Below are 16,847 nucleotides of genomic sequence, written 5' to 3'. Positions count from 1 at the left end.
CCCCACACCCCCGGAGCTGGGTGGGAACTCCGAGCAGCACCCAGCGAAGTGAGTCGACCCCGGGCTGAATAATCCTGATCCGGAGTGGGGAGTTGGACAGGACCTGGTGTGATGAAACGGGCAGGGGAACCCTCCTTCAGCAGTCGGGAGGCCCCGCCCTCCCCGGCGCCTATAAAGGTTCCGGGGGTTTGAGCTGCCCCAGCATCCTCCCAGCCTCCCTGAGCACCTCTCTTTCCTCTCTGCCACCTCGCTCGCTCGCTCGCTCACTCACCTCCCTCCTGGCATCATGACCACCTGCAGCCGCCAGTTCACCTCCTCCAGCTCCATGAAGGGCTCCTGCGGCATTGGGGGCGGCTCCAGCCGCATGTCCTCCGTGCTGGCCGGAGGGTCCTGCCGGGCCCCCAGCGCCTACGGGGGCCTGTCTGTCTCCTCCTCCCGCTACTCCTCCGGGGGGGCCTGCGGCCTGGGGGGCGGCTACGGCGGCGGCTTCAGCAGCAGCAGCAGCTTTGGTGGGGCCCTGGGTAGCGGCTTCGGTGGAGGATATGGTGGTGGCCTTGGTGCTGGCTTTGGAGGTGGCCTTGGTGCTGGCTTTGGTGGTGGCTTCGGCGCTGGCTTTGGAGGGGGTGATGGCGGCCTCCTCTCCGGCAACGAGAAGCTCACCATGCAGAACCTCAACGACCGGCTGGCCTCCTACCTGGACAAGGTGCGCGCCCTGGAGGAGGCCAACGCCGACCTGGAGGTGAAGATCCGCGACTGGTACCAGAGGCAGCGGCCCAGTGAGGTCAAGGACTACAGCCCCTACTTCAAGACCATCGAGGACCTGAGGAACAAGGTGTGTGGGCCAGGCGGGCGACCCTGGTGGCTGCGACAGGCCATGGCTTCAGCGGCCCTTAGAAATCACTTTCTAGCATCTTTGTTTCACAAACTGGGAGAGTGAGGCCACCTTGGGGGAGTAGACAGAGGCCACTCCGCATTGCTGGCAGAGGGTCCCTTTTCAGCATCCAGCTGTCCGAGCTTGGCTGGAGCCCTGACTCTCTTATTCCCTGCAAGTGATTTTTGCGTTGCTCCCTCAGCTTCTCTCAGCCTGGGGCCGAGGATGGGGTGGTAGGAGCCGGGGGGGGCCTCCCTCCGCGCACCCTGAGCCGGCTGCAAGAGACACCCAGGCTGGCTGGATGGAAGAGTGTCGGGCCTGACTCGCCAGCCAGGCGACCCTCAAGTTTGGGGACACCGTATCCTCCCCTCTCTGCTCTTCACCCCCGAGCTTTGGGGTCTTGGCTAACGAGGCCTGTCCTTTTACCTTCTCTGTAGATCATCACGGCCACCATTGAGAACGCTCAGCCCATTCTGCAGATTGACAATGCCAGGCTGGCAGCCGATGACTTTAGGACCAAGTGAGCCACCGCTGTGGTGGGCGGAGTGTGGTGCAGAGGGCGGGGGTTGGGGGGGGGGGGGGCAAGCTGTGGGGCTGTTGGTTTTGAACCTCAGAGGCCTCGCAGATGGAGCCTGATGCCTCGACCTCTGTCCTGCCAGGTATGAGCACGAGCTGGCCCTGCGCCAGAGCGTGGAGGCCGACATCAACGGCCTGCGCAGGGTGCTGGACGAGCTGACCCTGGCCAGGACTGACCTGGAGATGCAGATCGAAGGGCTGAAGGAGGAGCTGGCCTTCCTGAAGAAGAACCACGAGGAGGTGAGGTCGCTGCTGGTGTTGGCAGCGGGAGGCCGGTTCAGGGGCCAGGAAAGGGCTCAGCTGAGCTGGTCATCTCCCGCCATCCCTTCCTAGGAGATGCTTGCCCTGCGGGGTCAGACTGGCGGGGACGTCAGTGTGGAGATGGACGCCGCCCCCGGTGTGGACCTGAGCCGCATCCTGAACGAGATGCGTGACCAGTATGAGCAGATGGCGGAGAAGAACCGCAGAGACGCGGAGGCCTGGTTCCTGAGCAAGGTGGGGCTCAGGCGCTCAGCTCTCCTGCAGGACTTCCCAGCCAGGGGCCACCTCTAGGGTGCCTCACACCTGCTCCTCTTTTCCTGTCTCAGACCGAGGAGCTGAACAAGGAAGTGGCCTCAAACAGCGAACTGGTGCAGAGTGGCCGCACGGAGGTGACCGAGCTCCGGAGGGTGTTCCAGGGCCTGGAGATTGAACTGCAGTCCCAGCTCAGCATGGTATGAAGGACCCCGGCTCGCCGCAGTCCCCAAGTCACCAGTAATGCCGCCGGCCCCTCAATGTTGCCACAATACAGTTCCGCCCCTCTTTTCCCAGGAGTGGGATGGAGGGGTCATTGTACCCATTATATAGACACAGAAATTAAGGCCCAGAACAACGGAGTGACTTTTCTCCACATGGTCTGGCCCATCAGTAGCCCAGCTGGGACCAAAATCCATGTACCTCTCAGGAACATGCCCAGAGGCCTGGGGTGGGGGGGAGTAATGATCCCCTCTGTTGACTCTTTCCCTTTCCCCCACTCACAGAAAGCATCCCTGGAGAGCAGCCTGGAGGAGACCAAAGGCCGCTACTGCATGCAGCTGGCCCAGATCCAGGACCTGATCGGCAACGTGGAGGAGCAGCTGGCCCAGCTGCGCTGCGAGATGGAGCAGCAGAACCAGGAGTACAAGATCCTGCTGGACGTGAAGACGCGGCTGGAGCAGGAGATCGCCACCTACCGCCGCCTGCTGGAGGGCGAGGATGCTCAGTGAGTGCACTGCCCTCCTTCCGGGTCCTGCGCCGCAGCCCCTGCAGCCCCGCCGCTCCCAGCGCGTCTAACTGCTCCGCCTTTTCTCCCCTGCAGCCTCTCCTCTCAGCAAGCGTCCAGCCAGTCCTTTTCTTCCCACAACGGTAAGACCCTTGAGGCTCCCGGGTGCCCCTGAGCCCCCAGCCCTCCCTTCTCCTTGTGTGGGGCCTCTAAGCTCCCAGAACCCTTCTCACCCCCTCGCCTCTCCCCCACAGTCTTCTCCTCCTCCTCGTCCCCCTCTGGCTACCAGACCCGGCCCATCCTCAAGGAGCAGGGCTCGTCCAGCTTCAGCCAGGGCCCGAACTCCAAGCAATGAGCTGCCTCTTCCGGAGCCTCCTGCCCGCCCGCCGGCCCCAACCTCCTGAAGGCCTGCGTCAGGGCCCTGTCCTCCCAGCGCGGTCCCCAAGCTGTCTCCCCTCCCCCTCTGCTGGTGGTGGGCTAATAAAGCTGACTTTCCGGTTGACGCAAACCTGTGTGGTCTCTGTTCTTGAACAAATGGGAGGGGGTTGAAGGTGTCTCCCCGAGGCCTTCTCGGACCCCACAGCCTGACGGGTCCAGGACACAGCAAAGCTCAGTAATACTGGTGGGGTCTTTCCTGAAGACTCCCCCGCCGCCTTGGCCCCCCCCCCCCCCCATATCGTGGGCGTGGGAGGTGAGACGCAGGAGGGGAAGGAGCTCCCACGTGTTGACAGTCACCCTGTGAGGTGGGTGTGGTGAGGCTGGGTTTGGAATGGAGACAGCTCTGCCATTCAGAGGGGTTAAGTAACTTTCGAAAAGTCATGTGGATCCTAAGAGGCATGATTGTGGTTCAAGCCCTGCTGTCTGGTTACGGAGGCCACGCTTTTTTTTTTTTTTTTTTTTTTTTAAATGCCGCTCTCTCGTTTTAGGTATTTTAACCCAAAGACTCCAAAGCTTGAGCTCTTAACTCTACCCTTTGGCTCCTCACATTACACAAGTTTTGTGTTGGGCGGTAGAAAAGAGAGCCTTCGCCTTGGGGATGGTGTCCGTGGTTAGGACTGAACTTTTTTCTCCCAACCTGTCCTCCTCTTCACCCCTTATCAGCCCCTGCTTGTCATCAGGCAGGAGACTGAGTGCGAGGGGTCCCCTGGGAAACATCTGTCACCCTTGCCCTGCTTCATCACCACCCTCCACCCCCCCATGTTCAGACCTGCTGCCTCTCTCCCTAGAGCTGGGCACAGGATAACTGACTGGGCCCCTTGCTGTCCGTCTCTCCCAGCCCCATTTCTACCTGCTGGCTCTCTAGAAAGAATATGGCCAAGTTCAAGTATGCGGACACGATCAGGACTCTACTGTTTAATCACCTGTGATGTTCTCTTTCCCCTCCAATGCTTGACCCTCTGTCTCAGCCCACTTGGGTGCTTTTCTGCCTGGCCCTGCTCTGTATCCTTGAGTCAACCATCCCATCCCACACCATGAGTGCTTTCCATATTAAAAAAATTTAATGTACAAAATCAAAGTTATGTATGTATCACATAAGTCTTTCTATAAAAAAGAGCCATCCCGAGGCTGTGTCCCATGCCTCCATTCCCACTTCTCACTTTCAACTCTTAGCTATTACTTTTGGCATTTGCCTAATTTCTTTAAATTAATTTTTAAAATTTTTATTTATTTTTGACAGAGAGAGAGAGAGAGAGAGAGAGAAACTGAACCGGAGAAGAGGCAAGAGTGGGAGCTGGGGAAGGGGCAGAGAGAGGGAGACACAGAATCCGAAGCAGGCTCCAGGCTCTGAGCTGTCAGCACAGAGCCCGACGCGGGGCTCAAACCCATGAACTGTGAGATCATGACCTGAGCTGATGCTTAACCAACTGAGCCACCCAAGTGCCCCAGCATTTGCCTTATTTCTTAAAAAATTTTTTTAATGTTTATTTTATTTTTGAAGGAGAGAGAGAGACAGAGCATGAGCAGGAGAGGGGCAGAGAGAGAGAGGGAGACACAGATTCCGAAGCAGGCTCCAGGCTCTGAGCTGTCAGCACAGAGCCCGGTGTGGGGCTTGAACTCACAAACCTTGAGATCATGACCTGAACTGAAGTTAGATACTCAACCAACTGAGCCACCCAGGTGCCCCGTTTGCCTTATTTCTATAATTTTTTAAAGTGTATTTATTTATTATTGAGAGAGAGCACAAGCTGGGGAGAGGCAGAGAGAGGAGACACAGAATTCGAAGCTAGTTCCAGGCTCTGAGCTGTTAGCACAGAGCCCGACGTGGGGCTCAAACTCACGAACCGTGAGATCATGACCTGAGCCGAAAGTCAGACGCTCAGCCAACTGAGCCACTGCCTTATTTCTAAACCACAGGCTTATACTACCATTTCTTGATTTTTTTTTCAATTTTTTTTCTAATTGCTTGACTTCCCACTCTGAAGGAGAGGGATTCAGCTCTCTTGTACAGCATGGCCGCTCCCTACTTCTTCCTATACTTTCAATATATGCTATTTTCATTAGGTAAATGTTTAATTTTACATTATCATGACTATTTAACTATTATTTACAGTCCAAAAACATTTTATGCTATGTTAGATTTCTTTGGAATAAACATCTCTTTTTCAATTTGCTGAGGTTTTCTATGTACTTATCCTAAATTTATTCCCTAATTCACTGCCAGAAATATAGATCTCCTCCTAACATGTTAAAACACTGAGTATTTCATAAGTTTTATCTTCTTGAAGATATTACTCTTTGGAACCTGCTGTCCTGCATCCTGTCCCAGCATGTTCTGGGCACTCTCTATGTCTCCTGTCATCCCGAAATCTTCCTTCACTGTCCTTGTGGACACCCCTTCTTCCTCCATTGCTTCCCTGTTTCCTGGATCCCATGTCTTCCCTTTTCTTTTCTTCCCCCTTCATTTTAGTGAAACACATCCTCTGGCAGTTTCCTGGGGAAGGATTCATAGACGTTTCATGTCTGAAAACATCATGAGTCTACTCTCATTCTTGACTGATAGTTTGGCTGGGTATGGAATTCTTGGTTGCAAATAAATTTCCCTCAGTATTTTGAAGGTATTGTATCACTGCATCCTGGCTTCCAGTGTTGCTACTGAGAAGTCTAATACTGTTTTGATTCTAGATCTTTTATGTCATCCTATTCCTATCCCTAACCCCAGAGCTTTTAGGCTCTTCTCTTTCTCTCTAGCAGGCTGCAGTATCACATGTTCTCCCTCGATGTGGCTGTGTGGATCTGTTGGATTGGGCACTTGGCAGAGTCTTTCAGCATATAAATTCATGTTCTTTACTTCTGGGAAATTTTCTTGAATGTTTATTTAATGATCCTCCCACCCCCCGCCATTTTCTCTCCTTCTGGAACTCCTCCTTTTCCTATGTATTTCATTCTATTTTTCTTCTACCTTCTCTTTTTTTTGACTTTCTGAGATTTTCCTAAACTTTACCATCTAATCTTATGATTTAGTTTTTAAAATATCAGATATATTTTTAGTACCCTATAACTCTGGATACTTTTTAAAAATAGTCTCTTGTTCTTGTTTGAAGATCCAAGATTTCCTCTTACCTCATTAACCCTATTGATCAGGGCTTTAACATTTCTTCCATTTCCGTCATCATTTCAATTTCCTCTCAGCTGCCTTTTTCCTGGTTTGTCTCATCTCCATCCTTTATGTCAGAGGTTTCCCTCAAATGTCTGGGGTTCTTGGTTGTCTACTAATATTTATGGGTAAGGTAAGAAGTGTGTAGGGAATGGGTAAGGAATGCAAGTGTGTGTGTGTACAGTAGGGGGGCTTTCCCCCAGTGAGTCTCACTATAGAATAATCTGGTGCAGAATATGCTGTTTTATGGGGGGGACCCCAAATGTCAGTATCTGTAGGCTTTTTCTCTTGGGTAGGGTCTTCCTCAGGAAGGAAGAGCTACCAGCTTTCAGGAAGCTATGTGGAGGAAGGGGACTGAAAGAGTCTCAGTCTCAGTTAATCTGACTTATATCAGTTTATTGTCCCCACTGTTAGCTGTGCTTGGACTCTCAAGGTTTAGTCCTTCTGGGTAAATTCTCCAGAGTGCACCCCCAGCTTCTCCTGGGATAAGGAGGAGTTATTGGCATCAGAGGTTGGGGTAGAAAGGAGCTATGGAGGTCTCACTGATTTTTATATGAACTTTTGACCCATTTGTCTTCCTCCTTTCAGCCCATGTGCACTCCCCTTTCAGATGTGCCTGGTGCCTCCTATTCCAGAAGCTTCCCAGGGTCCTGCTGTGTGAATCTGCTTGCTTCTTGGCTTCTCCCTGGGAAAGCGCCAAGATTATTTTTTGTTTGTTTGTTTTCCAGATTCCAAAACTTTCATACTATAATCCCTTCTCCTGGTCTCTTTGTCTAATACACGCTTTATCCATTTATGCTAATTTTAGGGATGTCTAGAGGGGTGGTGATAAATGATACATTTAACTTCCAGTGTCATCCAGAGTCCCTGCTTTATACATGGCAAAATATTTTTCATCTTTCAAGTCTGCTGAGTCTGATTCATCACTCTGCAATCCATAATCATTGTTGGTTGTTCAGTAGACATGTCTCCTTTTTTATGGTCAACGATCCTGTCTTCCAGGCCATAGGTGAGTTTATGATTCAGCTGAACCCCAAATCCCAGTACCCAAAGGCAATCACTAATAACATTTTGGTGAATTTCTTTCACATATATATTACAGATCTATCTATCTATCTATCTACAACCACACTATACTGTTTTGCATTTGATTTTTATTAATATTTTTTTGGAAGTTTATTTATTTTGAAAAAGAGAGCATGTGTGCATGTGCACAAGCAGGGGAGAGGCAGAGAGAGAGGGAGAGAGAATCCCAAACAGGCCCTGTGCTGAAAGATGACAGGGAGCCCCGACATGGGCCTGAAGTCACTAACTGTGAGATCATGACCTGACCGGAAATCAAGAGTTGGGTGCTTAACCGACTGAGGCACACAGGAGCCCCTGATTTTTATTAATATTTTAAGAGAAGTGTTATATGTGTAATGCTGTTTCCACTGTTTTTTGTTGTTGCTGTGGCAAATTAAAATAATACAGCAATGACATCTTTCTGCATAAAGCTTTTACAAATATTTTGCATTATTTCCTCAGGCTTAATTCTCATAAGTGTAATGATTAGGTGAGAGGATAACAAATGTTTTAAGGATCTTGACTTGTGCCGTCAAATTGATTTAAAGAGAAGTGGTACCAATTTACGTACTTTCCAGCAGGGAATGAGGTGCCTATTTCAAAACCTGCTCACCAACTTTGGGTGTTATCTTTTAAAAATCTCTTTTCTTTAAAATGTTTATTTTTGAGGGGCGCCTGGGTGGCTCAGTCAGTTAAGTGTCTGACTTCAGCTCAGGTTATGATCTCACGGTTTGCGGGTTCGAGCCCCGTGTTGAGCCTGCTGGAGCCTGCTTTGGATTCTGTGTCTCCCTCTCTCTCTGCTCCTCCCCTTTTCTCACTTTGTCTCACTCTCTCGAAAATAAATGAAAAAAATTAAAAAAATAAAATGTTTATTTGAGAGAGAGAGAGAGAGAGAGAGAGAAAGAGCAGGGGAGGGGCAAAGGATCCGAAGCAGACTCTGCACTGACAGCACAGAGCCCGATGCAGGACTTGAACTTACGAACCTCGAGATCATGATCTGAGCTGAAGTTGGATGCTCAATGGACTGAGCCACCCAGGTGTCCCCAAAATCTTTTTGGTTAATTGGTTCATCTGTCACTTTTAAACCTGACGTTATGGAAAGACCCTCACATAGAGAGAGCATCCTGGCCTGGGCTGCCAAACACAAAAACCCCCAAAAAACCTTTGTTAGGGTCTCCTAGCTAGTTAGTAAAATTCCCTGAGAGCAGGAACCATGTTTCTCCCTTTCATTATTGTATCCTGTGGAAATAAAACATGAACCCCCTTAAAGGATGATATCAAGGCAGAAGTATGAGCAAACTGGCTTCTCTATTCGGAAATGTCTTGCTGCCTGGATTTCCCAAGCTAAGATTCCAGTCCCAAATCAGACGGCCTTTCCCACTCTGTGAGATCCTGGCACCTGAGAGGAGGCAGTGGAGTGCTCCAGAACGTTCTTGTAACTTTATTTTGAACACACCCTCAGATTCTTTATGCTTGAGTTAGTGTCAAAGTTTGTGAAATATTGCTTTCGATAATTGCATAAAGAGCTAAAACAATGGCTGGGGTGAGAATTAATGATAGCCCATAAAGTGTATCTGCTGATGTAAATGAATGAGTGGTAAGCCCGTCAGGTTTTGCCTTCTTTGGGCCCATTGTTTCCTAGAGCTATAAAAAGCACAGTGTCCCTCCTTGTGTCTGAGATAAGCAATTTCTTATGTTTGCCTTCCCACCTCCGAGGCTTGTTGTTTGAGACCTTCCAACAGCTCCCTGAAACATAAACACAGAGGAAGCTCTTTGTTTTGCTGTTTCCCACAACCCTTAGCACCCTGCACGTGTGGGACACTCAGTAAGGATTTGTGGAGTCAAGCAATGGGTTTGGGGTATAGACCTCTGCTCTTTCAGGTCTCCACGGAATCTTGTCAGAAGAGGGTTTGTTTCTCGTTTTTAAAGTTTATCCATTCACTGAGAGAGAGAGAGAGAGCACAAGTGGGGGACAGGCAGAGATTGAGAAGGAGGGAGAATCCCAAGCAGGCTCTGCACTGTCAGCACAAAGCCCTATGTGGGGCTTGAACTCACGAACCGAGCGAGCACCTGAGTCGAAGTGAGACGCTTCACCGACTGAGCCACACAGGCGCCCCTCAGAAGCAAGTTTCTTGAGGACAGGACTTCTCTGATCCCACGCGCCCCTTGCCATGTTGGTACAAGGCAGCCGCCATGGTAGGTGTTGAAAAGAGCTGCATGGAAGAGAAATTGAGTGTCCTCCTGAGCAGTGGAAGGACGGGAGCCTGGTCGGCAAGAGCTGAGGCACCGAGAAAGTAGAGAGCTTTATGTGGCCTTTCCTCTGATGTACTGCGTGGTCACTGCCACGGGAGGACCTTTTGCGTCCCCCTTTTCCCGACAGTCCAGGACCCCTGAAGGACTCTGAGCAGGTCAAGGGGTGTTACAGCAAAGATGTCAGCTATTTAGAAAGAGAGTCCTCTTCTGACTTGACTCCCTGTGAACACATTGCTGGGGCCTGGGGTCACTTTCTCTCCTATGATTATAGGATTGTTACACACAAAACAGGTAGGTTTTGTTCCTTCCAGCTTTTATCTGCCATATGAATAGTGTGACAACATAAACAGAAATATACAAAACAGGGGCGCCTGGGTAGTTCAGTCGGTTGAGTGTCCGACTTCGGCTCAGGTCATGATCTCACGGTTCGTGAGTTCAAGGCCCGCGTAGGGCCTTGTGCTGACAGCTCAGAGCCTGGAGCCTGCTTCGGATTCTGTGTCTCAACGCCCCCCACCCACCCTGCTCCTCCCTGGCTCTCACTGTCTCTCTCTCAAAAATAAATAAACATTAAAAAATAAACATTAAAAAAGAAAAGGAACATAAAACACAAAAACATTCATCCATCGTTCTGTCCCCAGAGTCTTTACTCTCTTGGACTCCTTTCTGGCTTCATTATGTGTGAGTACACATCAGTGATGATTTTCAAATGACTAAGGGGTTTCATTATTAATAGAATAGAATAAATTAATAGAAATAAGAGACCTTGCACATAGGAGGGTGCATTATTTATAGTGACCGAAAAAGGAAAACAAAGTGACTACTCCTTGGTCGGTCTTATAGAGCTGGGTAAATGGTGGTCCACTCATACTAGGCGATATTAAGCAGCCACTACAATCAACAAATTGGAACTATGTCAGATGGCAAGAGGACTCTTGGAGGCATCGGGGAAAGGGAAATAAATGCACGCTGCAGAAAAACACAGGCGGTGTACTGACATCACTTGTGTGTATAAACAAACCCAGCCCCTTGTCTAAATAATGGCATATGTGTGTGTATAATTACACGCACACCTGAAATATGAAAGGGACATATGTTATTAACATGGGTTACCTTGGGGGTAGGGTGGGAGCCTAAGGTGGGTGTAAGGGATAGTAGAGGGAAAGAAGAGATCCAAGAAAACAGGAAAGAAAAAAAAAAAGAGTGCACCTGCTTTTATACACAAAATTGTGTATGTGTGTGTATGAACAAAGAAATTTTTTATTTAAAAAATATTTTTTAATGTTTATCTTTATTTTTGAGACAGAGAAAGACAGAGCATGAGCAGGGGAGGGGCAGAGAGAGAGGGAGACACAGAATCAGAAGCAGGCTCCAGGCTCTGAGCTGTCAGCACAGAGCCTGACACAGGGCTTGAACTCAATTGCGAGATCATGACCTGAGCTGAAGTTGGATGCTCAACTGACTGAGCCACCTAGGCGCCCCAGAACAAAGAAATTTTTCAAATAGAAAATTTAAAAACCATAAAATTAGTTCATCTTGAATACCACATCAACTTCCTTGTTAAAAACAGATTACACACACCAATATCCTGGTCTGTCAATTTTATATTACCTTGTAATAGATTTTTTTTTTTACCATTTTAAGAATTTTTAAGTGCAGAGTTCAGTAGTGTTAAATATATTCACAATGTTGTTCAACAGATCTCTAGAATTTTTTTCATCTTGCAACATGGAAGCTCTATACTCACTAAACCCCAAATTATGTTTTCTCCTGGTAACAAACTTTCTACTTTCTGTTTCTATGGCTTTGGCTACTTTAGATACTTTGTATTAGTCCTTTTTGTGATGGGCTTGTTTCATGTAGCATAATGTCCTTAGGGTTCATCTGCGTTGTAGCCTGTGATACCATATAATAGGTTTTAACTTAACTTTGTATTTAGATAATAATATGACTACAGAAATCAAAAGTGATAACCAAAAGGAGGGAAAAACCATAAAGCAAGACTGTAGTCCCTTGTAGAAGGTAATGTGGAATAGTGGAAGGAGGCAAGAGGCCAACCTGTGGTTAAACTTGGAGCATAACCTTGGCTGATCCCTTCATCTCTGAATTTTGGTTCCTTCTTCTGCGAATTTAGGGGATTAGTACTTACCTGAAGAGGACCCGTTATTACATTTGATTCTCACACCAAAGCTGGGGAAAGGCAGTTGCATTCTGCTTCCTAAGGTTGAGTTTGAGCAAATGTCTCCTCCCAGCCTGCTCTCTGCCAAAACTCCTCGTTATGTCCCTGCACTGTACTCAGTCCATCTTACAGGTGCAGAAACCGAAGCTCAGGGAGGCTGAGCGACCTACTTAAGGATGCATGACTGGTAGGTAAGCTATCTGAACAGGGCCCTCTCATGCTACCTGCGTGTCGATCTTCCAGATGAGCAGAATCCTGGCTTTGCTGGACTTGGTCAAGTTTGCAGAAAGGGCGAATTCTCGCAGGAGAGGAGTGAACTCAGCTCTGGATCCACTAAGGGGCTGCTCTGGGCCAGGAGTTGTGCTGGGCTCAGGGTGGGTGGTGCTATGGTGGCCAAGCTCTTCTTCCTCAGCCCTGTCTTGGCCGATGCTGCCCCCCCCCCACCTTTCTCCCCCAGGTGGTAATTTGGTAGGGCATTTACACCATGGAAATGGTAAATGCTACGAATCAGGGCTAGATTTGTTGTGTTTTATTGATTGTCTAGACTTAAGAAAACCCAGACTTAAATATTTTAAGGAAACATGTTAAAAATGTTCAGCTCAGGTCATGATTTCACAGTTCGTGGGTTTGAGCTCCACATCAGGCTCTGTGCTGACCGCTCAGAGCCTGGAGCTGCTTTGGATTCTCTGTCTCCCTCTTTCTCTGTCCCTCCCCCACTCATACTCTGTCTCTGTCTCTGTCTCTCAAAAATAAATAAAACATTAAAATTTTTTTTCAAAAAAAATGTGTCATGTCTCTAGCCATTGCATTGTTAACAGCAAAACCTGCAAGAAAATATGCTTTCTGGATTTGAAATCTACAATCTGGTTCGGCAAAGAAGTCACTTGTGTCATTGATGAATGGCTCGAGTTAGGGCATATGTCTGTGCCGTTTCCCATTGATCTTCCTCCTCAACACACAAAAAAATTTCAACTAGCCTTCGTGTCAGAACCATACTTGCTTGTCAGTTGCCACCAGAAGCAGGTTGCAAGAGCTTGGCAAAAACCAACAAAAGCATCCTATGAAGGTCAATGGACTCTGTGGCATTTATTACAAAGAGTACTTCTTATTATTTGTGAGTTAAGTGCTGCATAGCCCTTATAGTAGTAACATTTACAATACTTATATTATTATTATATTATATATTATTATATTATTATAATCTGTATATAATATTTTATATATTAGTAAAATACCTTATTTATTATATATATCTATTTCCCCTCTCAGGTGCTTCGGTTTGGGTTCCAGAAGCAGAGCCTTCAACAAAAACTTGAGTGCAAGAAGTATTTTTGGGTGGAGTTCACGAAACCCCATTAGGGGGTGGGTAGTTGGGACGGGGAAGGGGAGGAAGCTAACAAGGGGTGTGTGACCAAGCAAGTGAATGCTGTGGACAGCTGTAGCGTAATCCTTAGGGACAGTGAAGAACAAGCACCTCAGAGTTCCTCCCAAGGGACGAGGGAGCTGGGGTATTTATCCTCCTAACCTGATAGGCTGAGGATGCTTTTAGTCAGGGGAGTGGTGTTAATTCTCCAGCACCACAGCCTGTCCTGTGTACAGGCAGAATGGGCTCTGATGGCCAGAGAAGACCCTCAGGCAGAGGTCTCTGGTGCTGACAGTTGAAGTCTGGCCAGTAAGTGCCCAGGAGAAGTGGTCAGAGCTTGGTGCTCATAGGAGGCAGGCCATGATGCTGCCAGGGTTAGAGGATCTGGCTTTATGGAGCACCTTGGAGCCATCCGGGCTCCCTGCAACAGTCCCCACTGTTGGGACACCTCCACGTTCAGTGGCAGCTGGGAGGTGCTTGGCCCTTGGAGACTGAGGTCCAGTGGAACTTCCTTGCTTTTACCTCTCTGTGTCTATAACGTGGACCCAGTAATGCCCTCCCCAAGGAGGTTTGTAAGATTAAACGACAGTATCGGTGGAAATGTCTAGCATGGTGTCTGATAGAGGCAGGGCTCAGTGAGTAGAACCTCTTGGTAACCTTCAGAATCTCTGAAGAGATTCTTCTCAGACCTCAGAACTTAGAAGATGTTTGTGTCTCTGGACAGTCAGATATGCCTCCTTCTTAGTGACGTTTCATATTCCATCATGTTTTCCTTTTTGCCTTGGCTGCCAGGAAACCCAGAGGTAGGTCTACCCAGAGGTAGATCAGGTATAGAAACCTCTTCTGTACAGTTTTGCGATAGACACACACTGGGGCTTAGCTCATAAAGGTTGGGACCAAATCTGTGCTCTCCTTCTTCCGATACCCAGATCCCTCTTCCTTGGTCACAGACAGGGGGCATGTGTGCCTGCTGGGTTGGTCATATGAGATTTTGGCCACTGGCCATATCAGCCTTCCCTGGGGTTTGTTAAATTTGAGCTGATCTTCTCTGGCCATGAGGCTGAAGGGTGAGTTCAGGGCTCCCTCAGTTATGGTTCCAGCCTCGTGAGGGTGTCTGGCCTGTGCAGGTGAAGCCAGGAGGCAGATCAAGGCTGAGGGGTGTGTGTGTGCATGTGGGTGTTTGTATGCCTGTGTTGGGGCAGGAGGGGGAGAGAGGGAGAGAACAATGAGTCAATGAATTGCCTCTTTGTGAAGTGTTGCCATTCCATTGCTTGCAACCAAAACATGTATTTTTTTTTGAAGTTTATTTATTTATTTTGAGACAGTGCACAGGAGGGGCAGAGACAGAGAGAGAGAGAGAGAGAGGAGAGAAGGAGAGAGAGGAAGAGAGAGAGAGAATGAGCAGAGCAGGGGAGGGGCAGAGATAGAGGGAGACAGAGAATCCCAAGCAGGAGCTGTCAGCACAGTACCCAACGTGGGGCTCGAACTCACGAACCATGAGATCATGACCTGAGCTGAAATCAAGAGCCGGACGCTTAACTGACTGAGCCATCCAGGCTCCCTGCAATCAAAAAAACATGTTTGTCAATATACCCTAGTACCTAATTTTTGATTTGTCTTCAACCCTTTTTGGATATTTTCAGTTTTATTATACACATGTCTTTTATCATAAGCTGACCCAGCTCCCCCTCTTTTGCAGGTGAGTGACCTAGAATCAGTGTGTGTGTGTGTGTGCGTGTGTGTGTGTGTGCAGATGTCACCCCCGCTGCACCGATAGCCAGGGCAGGGAGAAGAACCAGGCCCTGGATGTCGAGTGGCTGGTGGGGCTTCCCCGGGCCTCAGGGCCTCATGGGGACACCTGCACTGGCTGCTTCCTCGTCCCCTTCACTCCCAGTCAGGGGAGGCAGTGCTGGGCCTCCATCTGCAGAATGTGGGCCCCACGCCAGCTCTCAGGCCCTCTCTCCTCACACCCAAACCGTCCTGCTGACTCTTCCCCAGCGGGGCTTCCGGGCCTGCCCATTCCCATAGACTCCGCCCTGGCCGGGCCCTCAGACTCAGCAGTTCATCACCTCGGCCTGCTGGCCTCAGCAGCCCTCCCAAGGCCTCCCCATTCCTTCCACCACTGCCCACCACTATCCTGGACCCTCTTTGTTCTTTGTCTCTGTCTTTGCCTGAATTGCGACACTTGGTCTCCATTTGAGCTCACCCACTGTCCCCCCATTGGTCAAACTCTGGGGCTTACTTTAAGAGAACTTTTTGCCACACGTCGACTCTGTGCCGAGCACCCTGCTGGCCGCTTGCCATGAATTATCTAGTCCTTTCGATAATCCTGCAAGGTAGGAACTGTTATGATGCCCATTTGATAGGAAACGGGGCTGGGAGGGCCGCAGTGACTTGTCCAAGGTCACGTGGCTTGTCATTGAGGGGTGCCTGGCCTGGAGCCCTGGCCTGACTGACTTGGGAGGCCCTGGTCCTTCCCCAGTCCAACGTGATGGCTCAGTCTGGGGCAGCACAGCACTGAGACCACTTCCTAACCTCTGGCTGGTAGGGGTCCTTTCCTTTCCGCCCGTGAGGCTGGAGACACCCGGGGACCTCTTTCCCTTCTCTCCCCTGCCCTTTGTCCTGCGGGCCCGTAGCTCGGGACTCCTGACACAGCCATTCCAACTCAGGCGCTGACTTTCCTCTCGACTCACCGCTGGTGCTGCAGTTCCCACAGCCACGCCCCTGCCTGGGAATGCCCTCTCCCCACTCCACCCATGGAGGGCTCTTCCTTATTTCAAAACCTGAGTCAAACACACCATTTCCAAGAAACCTTCTGTGTACTACCCACCCCACCTGGTGGCTTCTTGGCTCCAGGCTCCCCTCAGAGAGCAGAGTAGGCTCTACCCTCATTTTTGCCCTCCCCCATCAGACTGGGCATCCCCAAGGACAGGGACTGTGTCTCCCCAAACAGGCTGGGGTAATTATACCAACTTAATGTGCTGACCACCTACTATGTGAGAGACACTTTGTGGCCCTCTCAGGCACTGTGGTAAGCTCTCCTGAGGGGTGGCACATATCACAGAGGAAGTAGGAAGGCTGAGAAGGGGAAGGTCAGGTGATCCAAGGTGTTGGGGTGGGGGCTTCCCGGCAGAGGAGAGGTCTGAGCCAACCCCATCTCTTGCCTGGGTAGTGGCAAGGCAACATCTTCCTGGCTTTGCCTTTCTTGTCCCTTCTCCAGAAGTACGTTCCACGTGGATGCCAGAGTGGCCTTTGTGAAACACAGCTGACAGCGTAACTCCCGTGTGCAGAAACTTCGGTCCTCCCCATGTTGTTAGGATAAAGTCTGGGCTCCTTAGCTCCACGTGTATGACCTGGCCTCTGTTCTCAGTTCTGCCAGGCAGTTCAGCTCTGTGTTCTAGCGACGCTTAGGTGCTGCATTGTCCTCAGACCAGGGTTGCATGCCACTGAGTCTTTGCTCAGGTGAGCAAATGGGATGTCCCTCCTCACTTCCTTTGTTGCTCAGCATCTATTCACTGTCAAGGTTCAGCTAAGTTGAGAACTCCTGTGGCCCTGGTCCTTCCCCAGTCAAGGTGGATGCTTGTCCACCCTGGGACAGGTGTGATGACCGCCCTTTTTCTGTCTTCCATCCATCCTTTTCCCAGCTTCCCGCCCACCATCTATCCACCTTCCATTCTTCTATTTCCATCCATTATCCTTCCTTTCGTT

The 16,847-nt window shown here is 49.6% G+C and overlaps 2 protein-coding genes across 1 annotated transcript; both read left to right on the top strand.

Moving 5' to 3' along the window:
- LOC125926553 (keratin, type I cytoskeletal 17) overlaps nucleotides 1-16,847 on the top strand; it is a 39,225-nt gene that overhangs the window by 12,225 nt on the left and 10,153 nt on the right.
- KRT16 (keratin 16) lies at nucleotides 206-3,219 on the top strand. The gene is made up of 8 exons (XM_049636096.1): nucleotides 206-832; nucleotides 1,309-1,391; nucleotides 1,531-1,687; nucleotides 1,781-1,942; nucleotides 2,035-2,160; nucleotides 2,467-2,687; nucleotides 2,784-2,830; nucleotides 2,942-3,219. The coding sequence occupies exons 1-8, from the start codon at nucleotides 287-289 to the stop codon at nucleotides 3,040-3,042; spliced, it is 1,443 nt and encodes a 480-aa protein (XP_049492053.1). The 5' UTR covers nucleotides 206-286; the 3' UTR covers nucleotides 3,043-3,219.

The sequence above is a fragment of the Panthera uncia genome, chromosome E1, assembly GCF_023721935.1.
Source record: "Panthera uncia isolate 11264 chromosome E1, Puncia_PCG_1.0, whole genome shotgun sequence".
NCBI lineage: Eukaryota > Metazoa > Chordata > Mammalia > Carnivora > Felidae > Panthera > Panthera uncia.
The sequence above is the reverse complement of the archived record's forward strand: the minus strand, read 5'-3'. Positions and strand labels throughout refer to the sequence as shown.

Coding starts and splice junctions, on each gene's coding strand:
- KRT16 (XM_049636096.1), top strand. CDS start 287: ATGACCACCTGCAGCCGCCAGTTCACCTCCTCCAGCTCCATGAAGGGC. Junction 833..1,308: donor TCGAGGACCTGAGGAACAAG/GTGTGTGGGCCA, acceptor CCTTCTCTGTAG/ATCATCACGGCCACCATTGA. Junction 2,161..2,466: donor TGCAGTCCCAGCTCAGCATG/GTATGAAGGACC, acceptor CCCCACTCACAG/AAAGCATCCCTGGAGAGCAG.